This window comes from Oratosquilla oratoria, chromosome 25 (assembly GCF_046742065.1).
Source record: "Oratosquilla oratoria isolate Oo_2021 chromosome 25, ASM4674206v1, whole genome shotgun sequence".
Taxonomy (NCBI): domain Eukaryota; kingdom Metazoa; phylum Arthropoda; class Malacostraca; order Stomatopoda; family Squillidae; genus Oratosquilla; species Oratosquilla oratoria.
In genome coordinates this window covers 550,713-577,164 of record NC_134801.1, presented here as the reverse complement: position 1 = coordinate 577,164, position 26,452 = coordinate 550,713, and the positions used below count along the sequence as shown (strand labels likewise).

The window sequence follows — 26,452 nt, the reverse complement described above, 5'->3', positions numbered from 1 at the left end:
GATCCGCCAAATCCTTTTTCCACGGGATCTTCACATAGTAGTGTCCATTCTTGAAGGAAATGGACTGTTTAAATCTATTGACTTCTAAATTATTGATATCCGGGGTCTGTTCTTCTTTAATACCAATGGACTCTAAAGAATAGAAATTGTCAAAACCATATTCAACATTAGAATTAATAAAGACTTCCTGCAAAGGATCAAATTGAGAACTTACAGGCTCTAAACAGAAGTTGACAAGAAACTTTTCCTTGCCTAACCTTTTGAGAGGAAAGTATTTAACTGTCCTATTAGACTGAGTAAGGGAAGTGCCTTTCTCAGTTTTTTTTTAGAGAAACTCCATTGGTCTTGAACGAAGAATTATAAAAAACATGTGCATCTCCATGATATTCCTCTATACAATTAAATGAATCCACTCCAAGGTCAGAGTCTGGTTTTATCCTCAAAGGCCTCTCCTTGCATTTGAAACTATCAACATTTTGCATTTCATTAGAGGGCATTTCAGGAATCCCCCTTATCATTCTCTTTAAGTAGAAAGGCTTCTCACTAGGAGGGATATATTGAACCCCAGTCCCGTATGGAATGTAACCATCAGCAAGTTTGATAATCTTGCATGACGGGCTACCATACAAGGGGGCACTTTCAATTGAAAAGTGTTTAAAGTTTTGAAGAATATCATTTCCTATGATCCCTAAAACGTTCAGTTGGTCTCCCTTCACTTTGGGAAAACTTGGTGAAACAAAAAATTTGTGATAATTCATACTAAGTAGTATAGAGGATAAGGAAGGAATTTGAAAGGACAAGTTGAATCCTGGAATAGCAAAGAACAAACTAAACAAATTCATCCCAGAGGGGTTTTAAGTTAGCAGTGTAGTTAAAACCTCTTTTACTCATTAGAGGTAAACCAAAGGAAGAAACTAACTTATCCATAGGAGGACTTAAACAAGGTCCAACTTTGTCCTCTACAAATTCCTTGTTAATGATAGAAAAATGGGCTCCAGTGTCCAACAAAAAGAGATATTGGGCAGTTCTCTTGCCTCTACTAATAGGAAGGGAAACCAAAGGAACAATGGAATCTTTTGAATTATGAAAATTAAACACTTTCCCTTCAGAAAGTGGTGACTTATAAGACATAGGACACATGGCTCCATGGTGCTCGGGTTTGTTGCAAACAAAACATTTGTAAGGTAGAGCAGCCTTTAACCCAGGGCATTCCAAAGAACCATGTTCATGATTTAGACATCTATTGCACAGTCCTAATTGAGCTGCTCTAGCTTTCCTATGCTCAAGGGATTTATATGAAGTACACTTCGAACTAGCATGGTTGGAAGTGGAGCAAAATTTACATCTACTGATAGACTTCTTAATGGGATTAGAATTGACCTTAAAGGAACCATCAACTTCCTTACTGGAATCAATAGGTTTTTTTCAAGGAAATTTCCTTGAAAGCAAGGGAGCTGATAGTAAGACTTCGATTAGGTTTGGCATCAAGATCATCTGATCCCATTTTAAGTCTGACTAAAACTGACTGGTAAACTTCTTTGAGTTGATTGAAATTGGGGTAATTAGAATTAATCACCTGAGACAATTGAATTAAAAAAAAATTAGGTAACTTATTTAAGATTAATTTACTTATCAAGAGGAGGCCCTCACTTCCTGGCCTAGTGAAATCCACTCCAATTCCCTTAAGGTTCTTGTAGCTTGGAATATACAGACCTAATGTAACTTTCAAGGTCTCTCAAGAGTGAGACCTCCGGTGCATTAGTAATGGAAATCAACACCTTATCTAAAATTTCTTCTTTGTTCAAATACAACTCATCAAGAAGAAGGAAAGCAGAGTCATAATTTGAATCATCCACTGCTACATTCTCCACTAAATGGAAAGCCTCCCCTCTGAGATAACCCTTCAAATAAATTAACTTCTGACTATTAGTCAGATTGGGGATACCAGCTAAGGCATTCAGAAAACCCTTTTTAAAGTTGAAATAAGCAAAAGGATTGTTGGAATTTTTCTCGAAATGTTGAAGAACAATAGGAGGAAGAGGAAGTTTTACAGAATTAACATCAGTGGACTTGCTAGATTTTTCACTTATTTTAGAGTCAAGAACTCTCCTTAACTCTCATCTCCGTTCCTTATATGGAGACAATTCAAGAAGAATGGACAGGCGGTAAGCTCTGGATTTCTCCATATCCTCGTCCTTTTCTTCTTCGGGAAGTATTTCGAAAATTTGCTCGTCAAAATTTTGGATTTCCGTAAGGAAATCGTCAAATTGAGACATCATGATCTCGAGTACAGTAAGAGAAAGTTCATCGAAGTTAGAACCCTTTATGGCCTTTAAGGGGACCGGCTGATCAAAAGATGAAAATCTTTATTAATTGGGTTATTGCACAGAAATTTATGCCAGGAGTTAAGGACACCATATACATCTTTCCTAACCCAAAAAAACTAATCTGCAACCCTTTCATGTTTTGCCCCCCCCATCTCCCTTTCAAAAAAATTGATGATTTTGAAATGACTACTACTCCTATAATAATTGCTCTACATAAATGAAATTAATATGGTGGAAGGACCTTATCCAGACCTTTAAACTAATAGAGAGAAATTTTAGTTAAAGTAATTAGTTTGTGGAATTTTAATTTTTATATCTTTTCCCACACCCGTCCCCCTTCAAATAGGGAATTTTTTTTTTGGCAAAAATTAACCCTTTCGGATATTAAAAAAAACGTTCTATTTCATCAATCAAGCAGATTTAGACATATTATGTGTGAATTTTCATTGAAATTGATTAAGAAGTTATGGAGGAGTAGAAGTTTGAAGGTATAAAACTTAGGTTTTGAGATACGGGCCGTCAAAGTTTTCACTAACTTTGAACCCCTACATACTAATATAAATAAGGGATATCATGGCATTTCCTTATTTAGCTTTTTAGGCTTGAATGTTGATGATATTTAGAATAAAATTTATTCATATTCAGTCATATATGTTGATGTCCAGTCATATAATCCTCTGTCTTCTGGCTCCTGGTCCCCACCTGCATTTTAGGCAGGTTATTACATTAGGGTGTCATAGCTTGCTTACTTTGTAATTCTTGCCTTTTCCTAGCTTCCTGAAGGTGTTTGGTTTGCTTGCGAGGACATGGCATCTCAAAAATAGTATAACAGCTTGTCAAATGACAAAAGGATTGAAAGTGGCTTGCAGTGGAGCGTAGCACTCAATTTTGGTCTACTGTTTATCGCTTTCTGAGGCATCTACCCATTCTGGGGTCTATATATAACCTCTGGTACAGAGACAGAGTTGCCAGAAGTCACTAGGAATAGCACTCAATCATTACAAATTATTGTTATTTATTGCAATAATATATATATTGTAGTGACCAATACGTATCATAGGGCCGAGATGGGGTTGAGTTGGGGGGAGGAGGGGGTTTATTTGCCATAACTATGAAAATAAGGCGAATTTTGATTAAATACTCCATATACAGACTGTCAATTGCCATACGCAGATGTAGAATTTTTTTTCCAGTTTTTCATTTTTTTCCCAATTTTCATCGATTCTTGACCAGCCGGTCCCCTTAAGTCCTTCGAGATAAGACCCTTTTTATGGGGTCTCTGTCTTCGAAGTTTTTTCAAAACTTCAGAATCGGACACTATCTTATTGTAGCTAGTCATAACGACGGCAACCCAACAAACTTGTCACTAAATATACAAGTAAAACAGTCGTGCTGAAAACAGTCTTACAGACTAAGCAACGACTAATACAAATTAAGAAAAAATCATCAATTTGATTTAAATACTGTACAAGTTTAAATGGGAAAAAAGCAAACAGATCAAAAGAAACCACGACAATATAACAATAGAGGCCACCAAGAATATAGAACAATTCGATAAATTTCGAATGTTCATGAGAATGACAAGGTACCCAAAGCCGGCAAAAAATTTCCCAATAGAAAAAGAGGTCCTCAAACAAGGAAATTACTAAAACCGAACAAACTCGGTATAACGAACAGGAAACCGGACTTCGTAACCAACCTATCGTAACTTTAATAAAGCACTTACATAACGGCTTACGCAGTGGCGTAGCTAGTGCTTTTGCTGCCCGGGGCTGCCCTCATGTTTGCCGCCCCTTCTCACAAGGAATTCAATAATTCAGTATTACAAATGCACATTAACTTCTTAAAGGATATATATATATATGTGTGTGTGTTTGATTGACAGTTGATGTTAATATATCCTTTAAAAGGAATGATTTAATACTAATGATTATTCATTAAGATCTTTATTTCACCATACAAGGACAAAAAGTGCTGCCCGGGGCGGACCGCTCCTACCGCCCCCCCCTTAGCTACGCCACTGGGCTTACGACACAAAGGGGAAATAATTTGACGTCGAAATCGACTACAAAAGTTAAATTTAAATATTAAGATTAAATTCTCAAATTCAGAGAAGATTACACTAAATCTGAGAATTCTATAAAATCTGAGAATTAAGATCCTATTGTAATTATGATCTTATATTTCAAGAACGTCTCAGAACTTACATGGTTGAGTTCTCAGACTTTATGTCTGAATTTGAAGTAAATCTTGAGGCTTCGTGCAAACAGTAAGAATTCCTTTGCCGAGGTTTTTATTAGAAGCGTCTGGTACCAGCGCTGAAGGTGATCTGGCGTTCAGTACACGAAATATAGTCTCGTTCGGCTGGGATTCTTACGAGTTCGTAAAAAGGCTTCGAAGCCATGGAACAACTTATACTTTAAGTAAATTCTCAAAATTGCAACTATGGCGCAGCGAACTGGGGACTGCGCAGATCAAATGGACACTCAGCATCTTAGCATCCGTGACGTAGACAGACTTGGGACGGAAAGGTTATAGATTCACGGGGATGTTTTGATGCCACTTTATTGCAGATCCGATCCATCATGCAGGATGGACCCAAGGGAATTTCGATAGTTACGGTGAAATGATGAAAACTGGAAATGGGACTTTAGTTACTAAAGGCTAAAAGCTACACATGATATAAAAGATTGCAAAGGATGCACTAGTACACTCTAAACCTAAAATATAAAGGGTTTTACGACTTACTGAGTTGGCTACAAGAGGGGTGTGTACACCTTTCGAGTTTCGAACCAGACTGGCGCCTAGATGCGTGACGTGACATCACAAACGGCAACCGGTCTTTACACACCTTCTTAATTCTAATTCTTAAAGTGAACATTGTACAAATAATGCAATGTTATCTTGCGACACAGCTTGCAGACAACTTACAAAGGTGGGATTTCGAACAGAGGAGGTCTCTGCTCGAAATACACTTAAAATTAAAGCATTACAAAAAACAAAATTGAAAACCCTTTCCGAGGGGAAACAAGCCTTACGACAAAAAATATGTAAACATGGAGATACACGGAATTATAAAAAGGCCCCGTTACTGCTCGTAACGGCACAGCAACATAGGTTTAATAAAAAATAAAGAGGGAGGGGAGTTTAATAGTATCTTCAATAAAGTTACGATAGTGTGGTACGGAGTTTCAGGAAAAGTTCCTGATTCGAAAATAACAAGCCTTTGGGAAATCACCGTAACTCAAGGTAAACAATGTAAGTCTCGTAACAACAATTACCACAACACCAGAGGACTCCCACCTGGGATCCCCAATTCACTCACCAAGCCAAGTGTGCTCTGACGTCACTACTTAATTCATCCAATAACTTTGTTACAGATAAGTGCCTTCCCTTAAGGGGATCGTCCATTAGAAAATCGAACTTTTTTAGGTTGGGGTGAAAGTGGCTGAGATTTTTTCCTTGTAATTGTCTTGTCTCAGAGAACATACCACCGAGTTTTCAAGTCATTTATGCTTATACTTTTTTATTGTGATTTTCTATTTTCGAGGGGTAATTTTTGAAAATTTTGAAATTGATTCAGAGGATAGACCTTTGACTGGATATTTATTATTTTTTGTCTTTGTAATGGGCTAAGATAGATGAAGAAATAGAGGCAGAATTATGATGTTCTGATCAGTCTGTTATGAGAAAAAAATCCAAAGCAAGTTGAAAAAACAAAACAAAAAAAAATTATATATGAAAAAATCCTACTAGTCCTTGACAGAACATAAATCTGCCTCCAAATGTTCTCCCAATTATGCTGAATCCGAAAAGGATTTGCAGTTGAAAATCAGTGAAGGCGTTTTGGATATGAATCAAGTTAAATGTGCAAAAATCAAGTTTTTCAGGAATGAGCGTCATAGTTTTTTTTGTTCATGGTTACTGGTCCCCTTTCATTATTTAGGATGTTATGGTGTTGAAAGGGTATCATAGGCACCACCCTACTCTTTGTTGCATGCTTTTGATTAATTACAGGTTTATATGATGAATCCAGTTAGTATCCACCAGGGTTATATTGCTCAGGTTCCAAGCGTGCACTTTTCCTTTTCTTGGCGCGATGCATCTTTGGTGACAGACGATCTTTATCTGCCATCCTAAGCTGTTTTATGGCATCACTGGTTGTTTTAGAGGAAATATTTTCAGTTTATTTTTTTTTTTTTTTTTTTTTTTTTTTTTTTTTTTTTTTTTTTTTTTTTTTTTTTTTTTTTCTGATGGACGATTCATACTGTACGGTATGCAGTCAGGTCCCTGTTGCCATATCATATGCTATTATTTATCATACAAAAGGATAAATATTATGCAAAATACACAGCTTCTTTTGTTAGCAAATATATGTAACAACAGAAAACGTAATATGCAGTACGCAGCGCACACAACCCAGCCACAGTAGGGTTGGGGGTACTGTATTATATATTTTTTAGATAGTAAAATTCAAGATACAGCTTCCATACTCAGCCACAAGATAGCTTATGAGCAACACTTATAGAGGAAATATTTTCAGATTTTTTTTTTTTTTCGTGATTTTCTGATGGACGATCCCCTTAAGGGTGTGACTTTTCCTACGTGCACCAATAATTTCTCTCCACCCTTTTCTCCAATCAGAAAGACTGTTACACTGTCTAAAGCAATACTGCTTACACAAGCAATCTTAGTCACAAAGCTTGAGTGGCTTAATGTTTACATTTTGTCACATCAGCACCAATATAGATATTCTAGCTGGTTCTTACAAACTTTAGGCGGTGAGCGAGATTATGCAAATCTGCAACTCCATTGTGGCTATTGTTTTCAAAACATCTAACTCATAAAATGAATTTCTTACCACCTACCCCTCTATCTACCTACTTGTCTACCACTTGTCTACCTTAATCTACCAGCCTCTTACAGTGATCAAAGAAATGAAGTAAGATTTCTTCTAATGAAGGAATTAAATATTACTCAGAATGAAATAAAGAATCAAATATTAAAGCTTGATGTTAACAAATTACATGGCCTGGATGGAGTTGCAAACTGGATACTAAAGGAATGTATAGATGAACTAACAGGAAAAATATATAGAATAGTTGAATGCTCACTCAAAGAAGGAAAATTACCAGGAGACTGGAAAAATGCCAATATAATGCCAGTATATAAGGGGGAAATAAGGAAGACACAACAAATTATAGACAGGTGTCCCTAACGAGTACAATAGTTAAAATTTGTGAATCATCAAAAATAGATGGAGGAAAACAATATACTGAACCCGAGGCAATTTGGATTCAGAAAGGGAAGATCATGTACCACTAATTTGATTTGTTTCTATTCAAGATTGATAGATATATTGCAAGAAAAGGATGACTAGGCAGACGGTGCCTTCATGGACTTACAAAAGGCATTTGATAAGGTACCACACAGAAAATTGCTATATAAACTGGAAACAATAGGAGGCATACATTGAAAACTATTGAATTGGATGGAGGATTTCCTACATGGAAGAAAAATGAGAGTAGTGCTCAGAAACAAATATTCAAAATGGGAAGAAATGAGTAGTGGCATCCCACAGGGGTCAGTACTAGCTCCGATAATGTTTGCTATATATGTAAATTGACATGGATGAAAGTATTGATTGTTACAGGAACTGCTTTGCGGATGACACAAACTTATTAAAGAGAATAAACTCTGAAATAGACTGTGACTCATTACAGAGTGATCTGAACAAAGTCTCAGAGTGGAGCAAGAGATGGGAAGTAGAATTCAACATCAAGAAGTGCAGTATAATCAAACTTGGGAAAAGCAAGAATAGAATATCAGGACAGTATAAAATTGATGAAAAAGAAGTAAAGAAAGTAAATTCTGAAAGGGACGTAGGAATAATCATCACCAAAGACATGTTGCCAGATAAACATATAGATAAAATAGTTGGAGAAACATACAATTTGTTGAAATCAATAAATATGGCTTTTACATACCTGGATAAGGAAATGATAAAAAAGAAATATTACAAACACTGATAAGGCCAAAACTGGAATATGCAACACTGATATGGTCACCCAGTACAAAAAAGAATATTAGAAAATTAGAAAGAATACAAAGAGCAATGACAAAGATGTCCCCAACACTTTCAAACTTGACATATGAACAAAGACTGGCCAAACTGGAATTGCCAACCCTGGAACAAAGAACGAGGGGACCTATTAATCATCAACAGAATTATGAAAGGTAACACCTTGATAAAGAGGATTTATTAAAGTGGGACGTGTAAGGAAATTAAAAAAGGACAGCTACCGAAGAGAACTGAAAAAGAATGGCTTCCCACACAGAGTGATTGATATCTGGAACAAATTGGATGAAAAATTAGTGTGTGCAAACACAAAATGAATTTAAGAACAAACTTATCTTGTGAGATACAAAAATGGGTCACCACGAGCATAGCTCCCCTTCCCATAAAATACAATTAGGTAAATGAACAAGTTGGAGTCAATCTAATGATTGTTGTCATTTATCTAGGAGCTATGGGTCTCCTGCAAGAAAGACAATAGATTGATTTATATCTAGGGATTACTGGATTACAAATAAGATAGTAAACTTAGAAATAATTTTCTTGTAAGCAATGTGTGATTATATGATTCTTCATACTTATTGTATGATATTCTCATTTTAGGTGACAAACATCCATTTCACCTACTTTGAGTTGCGTCCTTGCAAGCCTCGCCTCAAGAAGTTACAGGAGCTATTGGCTGAACAGCCATACAGTGGTACTACTGACATGGAGACTGAAGAAAGAACAGAAGACGGCAGAAAGTAAGAGAATTTATCCTGTGATTTACTATTGGTAATTATTGCTTCAAGTTTCATTGACTGGCAAAGGTCTTCAGACCTGCCCATAGATCTCTCTGGGAAGAAACAGTGAACTGTTGTTTGTGTTTTGTTAGTATGAGGTAGTTTCTATGTCACTTGTCAATAATGGGAGTGAGGTTATTGGAGGGCAGGTAGAACATGTCCAAGTATTTGTATATTCGTTTGTGTTTGCAAGTGTTGTATAAGTGAAGTGGGCCCAATTTTTGTATATGTTGCATTGAACTGAGCCCTTTGTCTGCTCGAAGTGATGGGTTTGGAGCATGTTGGGCATGTATATGTTGTGGTAGGCCCAGGATTGCTCTCTACATCTCCAGCAAATAGAAGAAGAGGGGTGAATGCCGGAAAAACACTTCTCAGTGCAGAAAAAATGTAACGGTGCATGTTGTGAAGGGAATGTGGTATTCGCCCAGGCGACCGAAGCCCCTCCTGGGGATAGGTGCCACCTATCCCCAGGTGGACAAGGATGTTTGCAGCTGTTTGGCCCCCAACTCTTGGGGTTGGGGGGTGGTCTCATGATGAAGATGCTGTGGCACCAGAACCTTATACTCTGGGGTAATCTTATACACTTTTACTATTTTTTCTTTTATTTTTTCATAATCCTGCCTTTTTTTTTTATACCCCCAAAAGCACAGGGTATACACTTAATGCCTTAGTGGGTAGGTTAGGTTTGATTATAAAAGCCGCAAAAAGTTTGGGCGCAAAATTATAGGCGCCCCAACTTTCCCCTAAACTCAAAACATGCAAAAAATACAACTTTCCACCCAAACTTTTCGCTATTTTTCAATGCTAGCGTTTGTACCCGTATTTAGCCGAGACAATACACACTATTTGGCAACTCTGTTTAGGCGCACTCGATGTCACATGGAGTCAGTTTCTAAACATCTCTCACGGAGAGTAGTCTTTTTTTTGTGGTGGTCTCTGTTTTTGTGCCTTGATATCTCCGTAATGGGAAGTGGTAAAGAGCTGGAAAGAGACACAGTTGTTACAATCATAACCCTCTATAAGGAGGGTTATAAGTGTAAAGATATTGCTACTCGTGTGGGAATTGGAGTGCGTCAAGTGCAAAAGTAGACCAAGAAATTTCGAGACGAAGGAAGTGACATCATTCGTACTCCAAAGCATTGCTCTGGTCGGCCAAGGAAGATATCAAATCGTACTTCTACGGTTCTAACTGCCTCCTACGGTTATTAGGAGGCAGTTAGAACCGTAGAAGTACGATTTGATATCTTCCTTGGCCGACCAGAGCGATGCTTTGGAGTACGAATGATGTCACTTCCTTCGTCTCGAAATTTCTTGGTCTACTTTTGCACTTGATGCACTCCAATTCCCACACGAGTAGCAATATCTTTACACTTATAACCCTCCTTATAGAGGGTTATGATTGTAACAACTGTGTCTCTTTCCAGCACTTTACCACTTCCCATTACGGAGATATCAAGGCACAAAAACAGAGACCACCGCAAAAAAAAAGACTACTCTCCGTGAGAGATGTTTAGAAACTGACTCCATGTGACATCGAGTGCGCCTAAACAGAGTTGCCAAATAGTGTGTATTGTCTCGGCTAAATATGGGTACAAACGCTAGCATTGAAAAATAGCGAAAAGTTTGGGTGGAAAGTTGTATTTTTCGCATGTTTTGAGTTTAGGGGAAAGTTAGGGCGCCTATAATTTTGCGCCCAAACTTTTCGCGGCCACTGTAGATGACCACAGGTCAGCATCCCACTTCATTTGCTTTGCTATTCTTTCAAATGTCAAGAAGAATAGTTCAGGTTCATTCTCATCAAATTTAGGGACAATTTTTTTAGGCTTTGACCATCTTTTCACCTACAATTACTTCCCTACTCATTTTAGCGGATTAATGATCATGTTGTGCTTTGAAGTTGTACACTTTTGTAATTCAATTGAACCATTAATAGCATAATGTTTCTTTGACAAATTATCCATATTGCCTCCCTCTGACTCATTTTCAAACCCACCAAACCTATCTTCTCCACTACTCTCTGCACTTTCTGATCAGTCCCTATTTTCATTATCTAACCTATTCTCTTCTGTTATTTTCTTTTGTCTTGGGACCCCTTTATCTTACCTGTGGTGTACCACATGTTTCAGGCAGCTCAAACCCTTGAAATTGTACCTATCCATGCTGGCTAATAATGTGTTAAAAATCAAAACCAATGACATAACATGCCATTGTAGTAATTCTCTTATGATCGATCATAGTATATTTTCACTCAATACACAATACTTTTAAAATGCACCTAAATTTTTTCCTATCCACTTTTTACTTGTTTTGATTATTTTTGTACACAATATTTCACTGATGAAGAGAGGAAAATCCAGGATGGTCAGAGCCCCAGTTTTTTGTCATGTCTGTTCCTATAAAGGGCTCCTATTATGCTGTGTAGAAGATTTATAGAAATCACACAAAGTTTGTTCAGTTAACCCTGTTATGGATTTCACTTCTCCACAGGGAGAAATAATGCAATGTACAAAAAAGATATTTTTATTACCTGTTGGGGGTATTGGATGCATGTTACTGTGGGGTTAAAAGCTGCTCAGTAGCATGCAGCTGATACTTTATGGTCTATATGGAGGCAGCCCCTACAGACTAGAGCCACACATAATTTTGTCTGTGATAGAGGAAATCTCTGTTCATAGAGAAATGATGATACTTTATTATACTGTAACTGTCCCTCCGTTATGCTGCCCCCCCCCCCACTCTTGATACTGTCCTGTACCATTTCTCTTAATATTAATTTTCTTTTTTGATGAACCCTGTGGTGGGGGAAAAGAATACTGCCACCAAGTATTCCTGCTTGAGTCGTTAAAGGTAACAAAAATGGGATGGGGACAGGACTTTGCATCCTTCTCCCTTCTCTCACAGGGGACATTCCTAAAATAAGCAAAATCATAAGAGGGTCTGGGAGGAGTTTTCCAACCAGAACCCTAAGGTTTAAGGCGCATAATGTGTGTGGATGTGGTACAGATGAGAGTAAAAGGAAAGAGATAGGCAGTATGTTTGTGAGTAAAAAGATAGATGTGTTGGCATTGAGTGAAACTTAAGTTGAAAAGGAGGGGTGAGTTTGAGTTTGGGAGTGTACCTGTTGGGAGGGTGTCAGAAGTGAAGAGAGGATGGGGATAAAGGGTGGGTATACTAGTAAAGTGAAGAGATAGGTAAATGTGTGCTGGAGTGGGAGGAGGTTTCTTCAAAGTTAATGTGGATGAAGGTAAAACTGGGAAGGAAGAGAGGGTTTTTTGTAAGTGCATATGGGCCTTGTAGTGAGAAGAGTGTAGAGGAAAGGGAGGCATTTTGGATAGATTTAAATGAGTGCATAGAGGGTTTAGGGAGAATTGTGAATGTAGTGTTATTAAGAAACCTTAATGCTAGGGTAGGAAATTAACCAATAGATGGAGTGGTTGGGAAGTGTGGAGTTCCTGGAAAAAATTGTAATGAAGAGTTGATGGTGATGTGTCTAGAGAGTTGATGACAGCAAATACAGTGTTTAAGGAAGTCAAGCATAAGTACGCCTGGGAGAGGGTGGTGGATGGAAGGGTGGTAGATAGGGCATTAATGGAGTGCATAGTGTTAACCATGAGAATAGTAGGAAGAGTTTTGGATATACATGTTCTAAGGGGAGAAAGTGGGGGAATATCAAATAATGGTGGAAGGTAAGTTGAGAGTGAGGATAGATGGAGAAATAGGAAAAGGGCAGAAGGTAGGGAGGTGCTTAAATTAAACTGCTTAAATGAGAAAGAAAAGGAGAAGGAATACAAGAAGAAGCTGAGAGAGGAGTGGGAGTGAGTGAGGGATAGATTAGAACTAGGAGTGGAGGAGGAATGGGGATGGAACAAGGAGGAAGTCACAAGGTATGCAAAGATGGTGTGTGGAACAGGTAGGATGGGAGGAAATAGAAGGAAGGGTAGTGAGTGGTGGGATGGGGAAGGAAAGAAGGTTATAGAAGAGAAACAAGCATTCATAGATTGGTTACAAAATAGGACAAGAGAATCATGAGAGGTACAAATAAAAGAAAAGAGAAATAAAACATAAGATAAAGGAGGCAAAGAGGAGACCAGATGTGAAATGGGGTAAGAGTATGACAGAAAATTTTGAAAGTGATAAAAAGATGTTTTGGAAGGAAATTAAAAGAGAAAAAGGAGGCAAATCAAGTAGAGAAGAAAAGGTAAAAGGTGCAGATGGAGAGATGATGATGGAAGAGACAACAGTAAGAGGAAGATGGGCTGAGTATTTTAGGGAGTTGGTAAGTGTGAAGGAGGATAGGGAAGGAAAGGTAGTTGTAGTGGGAAGCACTAAGAAAATGATGAGTGAAGAAAATGGAGGAGAAATAAGGAAAGATTAGGTGAAGACAGTTGTTAAGATGATGAGAGCAGGTAGGGCACCTGGGGTGGATGGGTGTCATGTGGAATGTCTAAAAAAGGTAGGTACAGTGATGGTGGACTGACTGGCGAGGTTATTAAACGTTTGTTTAAAAGTGGGTATAGTGTTGAGGACTGGCCTGTATAGTTCCATTTTACAAAGGAAAGTGGGACAAGTGTAAGTGTAGTAGTTTCAGAGGGATCAGTTTGTTTAGTGTAATTGGGAAGGCTTATGGGAGGGTTTTGATTGAGAGGATTAGGAGTGGAACAGAGAGAGTAATTGGTGAGGAACAGTGGGTTTAGAACAGGTAGGGGTTGTGTGGATCAGATTTCTGTGGTAAGACAGATATGTGAGAAAGCTTTAGGAAAAAGTATGTTTTTTGGGCCTTTATGGATCTGGAAAAGGCTTATGACAGAGTAGACAGGAAGGCACTATGGGAGATATTGCAGATATATAGGGTAGGAGGAAAGCTGTTAAGAGCAGTCAAGAGTTTTTATGAGAGTAGTAAAGCCTCTGTTGGAAATAGAAATGGAGAGGTTTGAGGTAAAGGTGGGACTTTGCCAGGGATTTGTTATGTTGCCTTGGCTGTTCAATTTATACATGGATGGGGTGGTGCAAGAGGTAAATGCAAGGGTAATGGGTCAGGGATTGAAGATGGTTGAAGAAAATGGAGAAAAGTGGGAGATAAACCAGTTGTTGTTTGCTGACAACACTGTGCTGGTGTCAGGATCAGAGGAAGGATTAACCACTTCACTACGGGGCAAAATCTCGCGGGCAGCATTAGCTGCCAGACGTACGATGTTTCGTAATAATACTCGCATCATAAAAAATAGTCACCGCTCATATCGATCGTTCTCACTTTCACCCGTGAATTTTGATAACCATAGAAAATGTGATGAAGATAGTTTAAAGAGTATGTCATTATGCAGGGGCAACTACAATAAATATGATCAAGACGCCGATATGGCAGCCTCGCGTATCCACTTGCTCCTCATGCCGCCTACATAGGCGGCACCGTATGGAAGGGGTTAAGGAAGTTGGTGACAGAGTTTGGGAAGGTGTGCAAAAGAAGGAAATTGAAGAAAAATGTGGGTAAAAGTAAGGTGATGAGATGTACAAGGGGAGAATGTGGTAGCAAATTGGAAGTATTAAGGGAGAGAGACTAGAGGAAGTGGATAATTTTAGATACTTGGGCACCAATGTGGTTGGAAAGGAAAGAGTGGAGGTGGAGGTAGAATGTAAATTGAGAGAAGCAAGTAAATGCCTTGAAAGATTAAAAAGTTTAATGAGAAATAGACATTTGGAAATTGATGCTAAGAGGAGATTGTATGAAGGAGTGATTGTGCCAACAGCACTATATGGGGCAGAAACATGGAGCATAAGAGAAGAGAGGAGTTTGAATGTGTTTGAGATCAGGTTCCAGAGAGGTATGATAGGGGCTTGGCTGGATAGAGTGAGGAATGAGGAGGTGAGGAGGAGAACGGGGGTGGAAAGGGAGTTGTTGTTGTTGTTGTTGTCATTCCCTAGACTGTCTGTCCGAGCAGTCCCGTCTCCCCAAGGAATGCTACAGCCGAAACTGGGTTTTCCCACAAATCCTTTATAGAGTGTATGTTGTGTTGTTTGCGTGCATGATTGTGTATAATGCAGTCTTCCATTATGTGTTGTATGTTATGGGGTGAAGTGTTACATCCTGGGCAGCTGTTTACAATGCGGTCATCCAGCCTCTTCTGGTAGCTTAGAAGTGCTGGGTGGTGGCCGCACCACAGTCTGGCCAAGTGGACTCTGTCCTTTCGTGGGAGAGAGGATTCAGAAGGGTGGATATCAGGGGGTCTGGCATGCAGCAGTGTGTTGTCTTTCAGTGTGTTAATGGAGCGGTGAGTGATATGATTATGAATATGTTTCCGGAGGCTGGTATTTGGTGGTTGTGGAGGAAGAGAAGAGAGTATCTGTGCGTAATAAAGGTCTTTGGGTGTTGTTTTAATGTTTCTTGGTGTGTGTGGGTGTTCTGCTATGTAGTGTAGCGGGTGTGATGTGTTTGTGGTGGCTGCGGCAAGTGTTTGTGTGCCTCTCATGTCGAGGTGGTCCTTGACTTTGAGGACTTTTGTTTCATGGTGTAAATGGTCTGTAGGTGTTGTATTTGTGCAGCCTGTAATTGTTTTTAGGGCTTTGTTTTGTATGATTTGAAGGGTGTTGTGGTGTGTCTCACTGAGATTAGGAAAGGGAGTTGGGAGATAGGGTTGATGAAAGAGTATTAGGATGGTTTGGACACATGGAAAAAATGAAGAAAGAGTAAACGAGGTGTGGAAGACAGAGATGGAAATAGTGAACATAAGTAGGCAGCCAAGTATAAGATGGATGGGTGGGATAAAAGGGGCATTGGGAAAGAGGGGAATCTCTGTTTAGGAAGGATGGGAGAGGACAGAAGATAGGGGTGAATGGAGAATGGTTGTGTATGGATGATGGTGTGATGTATGGAAGGGAGTGGGTGGGGGATGGGGGTGAGGGAGTCGGTGTGAATGATAATTTGATGCAGCCCGAAGGGATTTCTCCGTGTCCTCTCCTCTATTTTTCTGCATGAGGGGACAGAGAGGGGGGATTGCCAATTAAATAAAGTGGCCTTGCTGTGGATGTACTGTGTCTTGTTATACTGCTTCTGACCCAGAGCAGTGGGTGAGATGTAGGGATGATCTGTCATCCAGGAGGAGCCAAGATAAGAGGGAGGGAGGGGGGTGAATGGGAGTGGAATTTGTGGGGATGGAATGAGTGGGAGTGGATTATTTTTTTTTTTATTATTACTATTATTTATTTGTATATTTGTTTATTTTTTTATTTTTTTTTTCTTAGCATTTCCCACTGCAGCTATCTTTCCCTCCCTATCCTCCTTCACATTTAGCAACTCCCTAAAATATTCTGCCCATCTTCCCCTTACTGCCTTCTCTTCCATTATCATCTCTCCATCTGCACCTTTTACCTTTTCTTTTCTACTTGATTCGCCTCCTCTTCCTCTCTTAATTTCTTTCCAAAACATCTTTTTATTAATTTCAAAATTTTCTGTACTACTCTTACCCCATTTCACATCTGCTCTCCTCTTTGCCTCCTTTACCTTGTGCTTTACATCTCTTTTCTTTTCTTTGTACCTCTCATATGACTCCCTCATCCTATTTTGTAACCAATCTGAGAAAGCTCGCTTCTTCTCTTCTACAGCCTTCTTTGTTTCCTCATCCCATCATTCACTACACTTCCTTCTACTGGAGGAAGTGGATAGTTTTAGATACTTGGGTGCAAATGTGGGAGGAAAAGGTGGAGGTAGAATGTAGATTGAGAGAAGCGAGTAAATGCCTTGGTGGATTAAAAAGTGTAATGATGGATAGACATTTGGGAATGGATGCTAAGAGGAGACTGTATGAAGGAGTGATTGTGCCAACAGCACTGTATGGGGCATAAACATGGAACATGAGAGAGGAAGTGAGGAGTTTGAATGTGATTGAGATGAGGTGTCTGAGAAGTATGATGGGGGTTACTAGGCTAGATAGAGTGAGAAATGAGGAGGTGAGGAGGAGAACAGGGGTGGAAAGGGAGCTGGGAGATAGGGTTGATGAAAGAGTATTAGGATGGTTTGGACACATGGAAAGAATGAGTGAAGAAAGACTAGTAAAAGAGGTATGGAAGGCAGATGTGGAGGGAGTGAATGTGAAGGGACATCCTAGGATGAGGTAGATGGATGGGGTGAAGGGGGCTTTGGGGAAGAAGGGAATGTCTGTTGAGGAAGGATGGGAGGGGAGAGAAGACAGGGGTGAATGGAGAATGGTTGTATATGGATGATGTGATGCATGAGGTGGAATGGGCAGGGGGATGGGGGGTGAGGTAGTATGTGTGAGCAAAATTTGACGTAGCCCGAAGGGATTTTTCCCTGTCTTCTCCTTTTATGCATGGGGGTAGCGGAGAGGGGGGGGGTTGCCGATTTAATGAAGCGGCCTTGCTGTGGATGTGCTGTGTCTTGCAACACTGCTTCTGACCCAGGACAGTGGACAAGGTGCAGGGATGACCCATCATCCAGGAGGTGCTAAGCTAAGAGGGAGGGTGGAGGGGTGTGGAGTGTATTCAGGGATGGAATGGGTGGGAACGATTTTATGCCTTTCCCTTTTTGGCTACCTCCCTTGTAAGGGGGAAAAAGCCTTGGTATATGTATGTTTATTTTATTTATTTATTTATTTATTCATTGATTTATTTATTCATTTATTTTTTTTGCTACCTCCCATGTAAGGGGGGAAAAACCCTTTGGTATGTGTGTTATTACACATACTACTTTGGGGTATGTAGGGTGAGAGAGTGAAAGTGTTTTTGACTCTTATTCTGTTTAAATAGGGCATGTGCAGGTGCCATGCATGGGTGCTATGTGGCATCTATATCCTAATTATACTTCTTAAGTTTTCCTATTTGCTTGAACTCACACATAAGCTCATTGCAAGTACTGCTTACAAAAAGCCACTGCTAACCTATCTACAGTTTCTTCATAGTTTTCTGTTGTCTTTAATGTTGTGTGGATCAGATTTTTCTTCTGTCTTAAATGTTGTGTGGAGCAGATTTTTGTGGTAAGACAGATATGCGAGAAATCTTTAGGAAAAGGTAAGGATATTTTTTAGGCCTTTATGGATTTGGAAAAGGCTTATCACAGGGTAGACAGGAAGGCACTGTTGGAGGTATTACAGATGTATGGGATAGGAAGAAAGCTTTTAAGAGCAGTCAAGAGTTTTTATGAAAGTAGTAGAGCTTATGTTAGAATAGGAAATGGAGAGAGTGGTTTGAGGTAAAGGTGAGACTTCATCAGGGACGTGTAATGTCACCTTGGCTGTTCAAGTTATATATGGATGGGGTGGTGCAAGAGGTAAATGCAAGGGTAATGGGTTGGAGATTGGAGATGGTTAAAGAAAATGGAGAAAAGTGGGAGCTAAGCGTGTTATTGTTTGTTGACAACACTGCTCTTGTGGCAGGATCAGAGGAGGGATTGAGGAAGCTAGTGACAGAGTTTGGGAAGGTGTGCTTAAGAAGGAAGTTGAAGATAAATGTGGGTAAAAGTAAGGTGATGAGATGTACAAAACTCTTCCTACTATTCTCATGGTTAACACTATGCACTCCATTAATGCCCTATCTACCACCCTTCCATCCACCACCCTCTCCCAGGCATACTTATGCTTGACTTCCTTAAACACTGTATTTGCTGTCATCAACTCTCTAGACACATCACCATCAACTCTTCATTACAATTTTTTCCAGAAACTCCACACTTCCCAACCACTCCATCTATTGGTTAATTTCCTACCCTAGCATTAAGGTTTCTTAACCTCTTCACTCCGGGGCACATTGCACGTCTGGCAGCATTAGCTGCCCGACGTGCGATGTTGCGTCATAATAATCGCATTATAAAAAATAAAGTCAGTGCTCAATCGTTCGTTCTCTTTCACCCGTGTATTTTGATAACCACAGAAAATTGATGAAGCCAGTTTAGAGAGAATGGAAATTACGTAGGTATGACTACAATAAATATAATCAAGATGTTGACGTCGGCATCATCGAGTACCCACTTGCTTCTCATGCCACCTACGTAGGCGTCACCGTATGGAAGTGGTTAACCCCTTCCATACGGTGCCGCACACGTAGGCGTCATGGACTTAGATCTCGGTGGCAGCAGCCAATGCCAGCCGTACGACGTGTCGTAATAATACTCGCATCATAAAATATAGTCACCGCTTATATCGATCGTTCTCTCTTCACCCGTGAATTTTGATAACCATAGAAAATGCGATTACAAAAGAATTAGAAAGAATGTCATTATGGAGGGGCGACTACAATAAATATAATCAAGACGCCGATATGGCAGCCTCGCGAATACACTCGCTCCCCATGACGCCTACGTGTGCGGCACCGTATGGAAGGGGTTAAGGGAGATAGACTGGAGGAAGTGGATAGTTTTAGATACTTGGATGTGAATGTGGCAGGAAAGGGAGGAGTGGAGGTAGAATGTAGATTGAGAGAAGCAAGTAAATGCTTTGGAGTATTAAAATGTGCAATGAGAAATAGACATTTGAAAATTGATGCTAAGAGGAGGTTATATGAAGGATTGATTGTGCTGACAGCTCTATATGGGGTAGAAACATGGAACATAAGAGAGGAGTTTGCATTTAAGATCAGGTGTCTGAGGTACAATAGGAGTTGCTTGGCTGGATAGAGTGAGAAACAAGGAGGTGAGGAGGAGAACAGCGGTGGAAAGGGAGTTGGGAGATAGGGTTGATGAAAGAGTATTGGGATGGTTTGGACACATGGAAAGAAAGAGTGACAAAATATTAGTAAAAGAGGTGTGGAAGGCAGAGGTAGAAGGAGTGAACATAAGGGGGTGATCAAGTATGAGATGGAGGGATGTGGTTAAAGGGGCATTGGGAAAGAGGGGAATGTCTGTTGAGGAAGGACGGGAGAAGACAGAAGATAGGGGAGAGTGGAGAATGGTTGTGTATGGATGATGCTGTGATGCATGATGGGGAGTGGGTGGAGGATGGGGGGGTGAGGAAGTATGCATGAAAAATAAATTGACGCAGCCCGAAGTTATTTCTCCACTCCATTTCTGCATGAGTGGATGGAGAGGGGGGGTAGCCAGTTTAATGAAGTGGCCTTGCTGTGGATGTGGATGTGCTGTATCCTGCAACACTGCTTCTGACCCAGGGCAGTGGCCGAAATGCAGGGATGACCCACCATCCAGGATGAGCCAAGAGGGGGGAAGGGTGGATGAGAGTGGAGTAAGTGGGATGGAATGGGTGGGAGTGGATTTTATGCCTTTTTTTTTTTTTTCCTTCCTTGCAAGGGGGAAAGAGCCTTTGGTATATGTATGAATGTTGGAGCTAATTCTCATGTTTCTTCATTCCGCATGTCCAATCTGGGCTGTAGTGAAAATCTGTGAGTCTCCTTCCTTAACAATCTTGTTGTGTTTTGGCAGGAATTCTAGTGTCTCCTTCCTTTCAGGACCTGTGACTAATAATCCTAATTTACTATCATTTCCATTTTTACACAAACTGCACACATCACCTACATCACACCCTTAACTCTCCCTCCCTTTCAACTTAGTTTCACAGAATGCTCACACATCCATCATCCTTCTCACAAACATAACACTCGTCTCCTCCCTTTTACTCTCAATCATACCATAACCATGCACATTTAATGACCTAGTCACTACATTCTTGTTAGTCTTTTTCAAAGACCCTCTCATATTGGATGCAATCAATCAATCTATAGTTCTTGGTCTCTTGCAGAAGACCTGCAGCCTGCAAGTAATCAGCAACAGCTTTTGGGCATCACCATAAATCAATCAAGGAATACATATTCTGTTCTTGTCATAGTATTGTTAGTGTGGGACAGAGTAGTATGAGGTATTCTGTGTACTGGTTGCATCTGGGGCATTTAATCTGGCCAGATCTATTTGTGTTGGTACTGGTTTAATGCTGAATGGTGGCCTGATATTGGGTACAATATAACGAAAACATTTTACTGTGCTTATAACATATGTTCCATGTGACATATTGAATACATAAGTTTTATTTACCTAGTTGTATTTTATGGGACAGGAGCTATGCTTGTTGTGACCCGTTTTTGTATCTCTCCACATCCAGTTTTTTCTTGAAATCATGTATAGTTCTGGCATTCACGGTTCAATTTGTTCCAGACATCGATCACTCTGTGTGGGAAACTTTTCTTTTTCAGGTCTCTTCTGTAACTGTCTTTCTTTAGTTTCTTTTCCTGTCCTCTGTTTCCTTCTTGTCCCATTTTAATAGGTCATCTATATCGAGAACTTCCATCCCTTTCATAATTCTGAAAATGGTCTACAAATCACCTCTTTCCCTTCTGCTCCAATGTTGACGACTGTAATTTCTCCAATCTTTGTTCATATGTCAAGTTTGATAGTGTGGGTGCCATTTTTGTCACTGCTCTTTAGATTCTTTCTGATTTTCTTGTTTTTCTTTGTGCTAGGTGCCCACATTGATATAGCATATTCTAATTTCGGTCTTATCAATGTGATAATTATTTTCACAACCATCTCCTCATCCGTGTACAGGAGTCCCTCAAATAATGCGGGGGTTAGGTTCCTGAAATTACCGCGTATGACCAAATCCGCATATGCTGACTTTCCATATTAGATACCGAGAACCGTATGTATGTGTACGTGTATTTACCTAGTTGTATTTTACGGGAAGGGGAGCTATGCTCGTGGTGTCCCATTTTCGTATCTCATTTTATCTAAACTATTTTTAAATTCATGTATTGTTTTTGCACACACCACTTTCTCATCTAACTTGTTCAAACTGTCAATTACTCTGTGAGGAAAGCTGTTCCTTATCAGGTCTCTTCTATAGCTGTCTTTTTTTATTTTCTTTCCATGTCCTCTTGTATTTCTGTCATCCCATTTTATCAGATTTTCTCTATCAGTAATTTCTATGCCTTTCATGATTCTGTAAATAGCTATCAAATCTCCTCTCTTCTTTGCTTTAGTGTCTGTAGTTCAAGTTCTGCTAGTCTCTCTTCATATGATAGTTTTGAGAGTGTTGGTGCCAATTTTGTAATTGCTCTTTGTATTCTTTCAAGTTTTTTTATACATTTTTTTGCACTTGGTGACCATATCGTTGTAGCATATTCCAATCTTGGTCTTATCAGAGTGATTAGAATTTTCTTCACCATTTCTTCATCCAGATGTGTAAATGCAACTTTGATTGTTCTTATTAAATTATAGGTTTCTCCAAAAATCTTATTTACCGTATATTTCCGTGCATAAGACGACCTTTGTATAAGACGAGGTACAAAATTAGAGCAAATTTTTATGAATTTATCTCATATCGGTAGTATAAGACGACTGCTAAATTACAAAAGCATCAGTGTATCAAACCTACCGTACAAAGAGAATGGTTTTGATTACGTTTATCAGCTGTTTTTTCCCGCTTTTTCTCTTTTCTTTCTCATTACTTAACTGTATCCTTATACCAGATAAATTACTTACTGTGTCCTTATAAATTGAAAATAAATGAAATAACAAAGCAAATCATGTATCATGATTTTCTGAGAACACACGTCAACTAACAAAAACGATTTGTTTACGTTCCTGGTTCGACATTTAAAGATAACGTTAGGTATCAATGGAACGAGTGGATGACGAATGGAGAGAAGTCATTTACAAAAGGTGGAGCTATGCGTAGTGCATCACTTGATGTTCTCTGCGAGTTTGTTATTAAAGCTTGGGAAAGTGTTAAGGTCGAAAGTATCGTAAAATCTTTTAAAAAATTTGGAATCTCTAATGCCATGGATGGCACTGAAGATGATTTATTGTATGAAAGTGATGACGAAGCCGAAGTCGACTCACCGGAACCGGACTGGGATCCCTACGATGAGGGCATATTTGAAGAATCTTGTGATATGTTCGAACAACTTTTCGAAACAGAGAGTGATGATTGTGACGAGTTTGAAGGGATTTGTATAAATAAATAAAGAAATAAATTTTTATAAATTTTTAAGTTTTAAATGTAATGTAATTTTTATGGAAAATAAAGGTTTTAGAAATACGTTTGATGTGTAATATTGATGATGATTAGAAAATAAGTGTTATAATTTTATAATTTTTAAATTTTCTGTTTTAAATGCAACTACTGTAATATATTTTTTATTGATAAACGTTTTATGTACTGTAATCCAAAATTGTTATTTTCAGTCTTAAAAATTACTGAAAAGTTAGCAAAAGAAAAAGGTTGCGGTCTCATTAAACGTCGACCAAAGTTGACCAATGCCGACCAAACCCAAACAATAACAGCTTTTGCTCAAATGCATATAATTATATATTAAAATTAGCATATGGTTGCATTATATGATATATTTTCTTTAAAATGTGTGATTTTCATGTAATTTGATCAAAGAGAAGTTACGCTTTTATCCTCTGCAAAATTACCCAAGTCGCCCAACGCCGACCAAACACAAACAATGAGAAGTTACGTTTTTTTCACCTGCAAAATTACCAAAGTCGACCAACGGCGACCAAAGCCGACCAAGTTATGCATTTGAGCAAAAGCCGTCATTGTTTGTGTTTGGTCGACTTTGGTAATTTTGCAGAGGATAAAAACGTAACTCTTCTTTGATCAAATTACATGAAAATCACACATTTTAAAGAAAATTGGTCAAATAATGCAACCATATCCTAATTTCTATATGAAATTATGCATTTGAGCAAAAGCTGTCATTGTTTGGGCTTGGTCGGCTTTGGTCGACGTTTAGTGAGACCGTTAAAAGTACCGTAATTTCATTAATATATAATTATTCCTCGAATTTATTAACAATTGCAATTTACTATAAAGATATGCCAATAATATATAAGATAAATATAGTTTAATTACCTTTATTACCAGTTCTTATCATAATGTGAATCATTTAATGTGTATCTGTGGTTATCGGCAGGCTAGCCTACCAAGTCATCTCACGTAGAATTCAAGGTCTGATTTTTATAATGGTAGTATAAGACGACCCCCAATTTTAAAGGGTGAATTTTTGGATTTTAGGGTCGTCTTATACGTGGAAATATACAGTATATGTTTGTCAGGTGACATATTATTCATAACAATGACTCCCAGGTCCTTTTCATTTTCTACTTTTTTTATTCCTTCTCCCAATTTATATGATCCTGTTATTCTGTTTTTACTTTTTCCAAATTCCATTATACTACACTTCTTTGTATTGAACTCCATCTCCCACTTCCTACTCCATTCCTGTACTTTATTTAGATCTCTCTGTAGTGATTCACAATCTTCTTCCGTGTTCACTTTTTTCAATAGTTTTGCATCATCTGCAAAGAAGCTCATATAGCTTTCAATTCCTTCATCCATATCATTAATATATATAGCAAACATTATTGGGGCCAGAACTGTTCCTTGTGGAACACCGCTTATTACTTCATCCCATTTTGAGTGTTGGTCTCTTATCACTACTCTCATTTTTCTTTCTTGCAAAAAGTTTTCCATCCAATTTAGCAGTTTGCCCTGTATTTCTCCAGTTTCTAATTTCTTAAGCAACTTCTTATGTGGTACTTTGTCAAAAGCTTTTTTTAGGTCTAGAAATGCACAGTCCGCCCATCCATCTCTTGTATTATATCTATTAGCCTTGAATAGAAACATATTAAATTTGTGACGCATGATCGTCCTTGCCTGAATCCAAATTGCCTTGGATTTAGCACATTTTTTTTTTTTCTAAATATTTTACCCATCTATTTTTGACAAATCTTTCACAAATCTTTGCTATTGTACTTGTTAGAGAGACTGGCCTATAGTTGGTAGGGTTTTCTTTATTTCCCCCTTTATATATAGGTACTATATTTGCTTTTTTCCAATCTTCTGGAACTTTACCTTCTTTCAAGGAACAGTTTATTATGCTATGTATTATGTCTGCCAGTTCATTCCTGCATTCTTTCAAAATCCAGTTTGCTATTTCATCTGGTCCATGCCATTTTCTGACATCAAGATTACTCAAGTGTTTCAATATTTAATTCTTTGTTACTTCTATTTGTTTCATAGGAGGGTCTTTCTCTTTCCATTCGATCTCTTCAGGTTGTATGTTCTCCCTTGTAAATACTGATTTAAAATGTTTGTTCATAATTTCCGCCATTTGAATTTCCTCTGTGTATTCAACTCCTTGTCTTAATTTCTCCAAATCTTGTTTGTTTTTCAGTTTGTTGTTTACAAATCTGTAGAATAGTTTTGGTTGATCTTTACATTTTTCTATGACATCTTTTTCATATTTTCTCTTTTCCTCTCTGCACGCTTGTACATATTCATTTCTATAACAAGTATATATTTTCCATTTTTCAGGTCTTTTGTTTTTCTTCCATTTGGTCCAAGCTTTGTCTCTTTTGTCTTTTATCTCCCTACAACTTTTATTGTACCAGCACTTTACATATTCTTTTTCTTGTTTTTGTCTTAGGACATACTTTTCTACTCCTTTTTTATAGATTTTTGTCAAAATATTCCATTTCTCTTCTACTGTTGTATCTTCTTTGTGTATCCTTTCCCAGTTTTCATTTTGGAAGAATTCTCTTATTTTATTAAAAAAAAAAAAAAAAAAATCGTACATCAGTCTTCCTTTTCTATATTGTTCATTTCTTTTCATGTATTTTTTTCTCATTTAGTTCTAGTTCTATCAATATGTGGTCACTTTTGCTTATTGGTGCCTGGTATTCTATCTTTTCCACTATAGGTTCTGATGTGATTATTAGGTCTAGTCTCGATGGTTCTTCTTCATTTCTATACCTAGTGTTCTCTTGGATCCATTGTGTCATTGTGTGGTCAATAATCATCTCAAGTAGAAAACTTCCCCATGAGTCTTCTCCACCCTTTACGGTCATCTGTTCCCAGCATATTTCTTTGCAATTATAGTCGCCCATCATAACTTTTCTTCCTCCATCTTCCATTATCTCATTTAGTGTTATTCTTGTGTCTTCTAACATGCTTTTATGTTCATTCTCTTCCCACGAGGCTGTTTTTGGGGGCACGTAGTTTATTACAAACTTTCTGCTCTTCTTATCTCTATCTTCTACTTCTATCATAATCATCTCTACTCTATTCTTCCCATATGTGACACTCTTCACGTTTATATCCTTAGTCAGGAACATAACTCCACCCCCTTGTTTTATCTCTCTGTTTCTAATCCAATAATTATATGCATTGTGTCCTATGCTGTTGGGTGGTAGTGGACCTTTTAATTTTGTCTCAACAATTCCCATTATGTCCGGATCTTTTTCTTTCAGATATTTGTTCAGTTCATTCAGTCCTGTTATTAATCCATCTATATTTGTGTAGGATACT

At 38.5% G+C, this 26,452-nt stretch overlaps 1 protein-coding gene across 4 annotated transcripts in view; it reads left to right on the top strand.

Annotated features, from left to right (window-relative positions):
- The window catches only part of LOC143038802 (sister chromatid cohesion protein DCC1), a 398,731-nt gene that overhangs the window by 189,483 nt on the left and 182,796 nt on the right, over nucleotides 1–26,452 (top strand). For all 4 annotated transcript variants that reach the window (XM_076208343.1, XM_076208344.1, XM_076208340.1 and 1 more), the window contains one exon: nucleotides 9,007–9,146. In XM_076208343.1, the coding sequence (XP_076064458.1) occupies nucleotides 9,007–9,146 (140 nt within the window). The remainder of the gene's footprint in view (nucleotides 1–9,006; nucleotides 9,147–26,452) is intronic.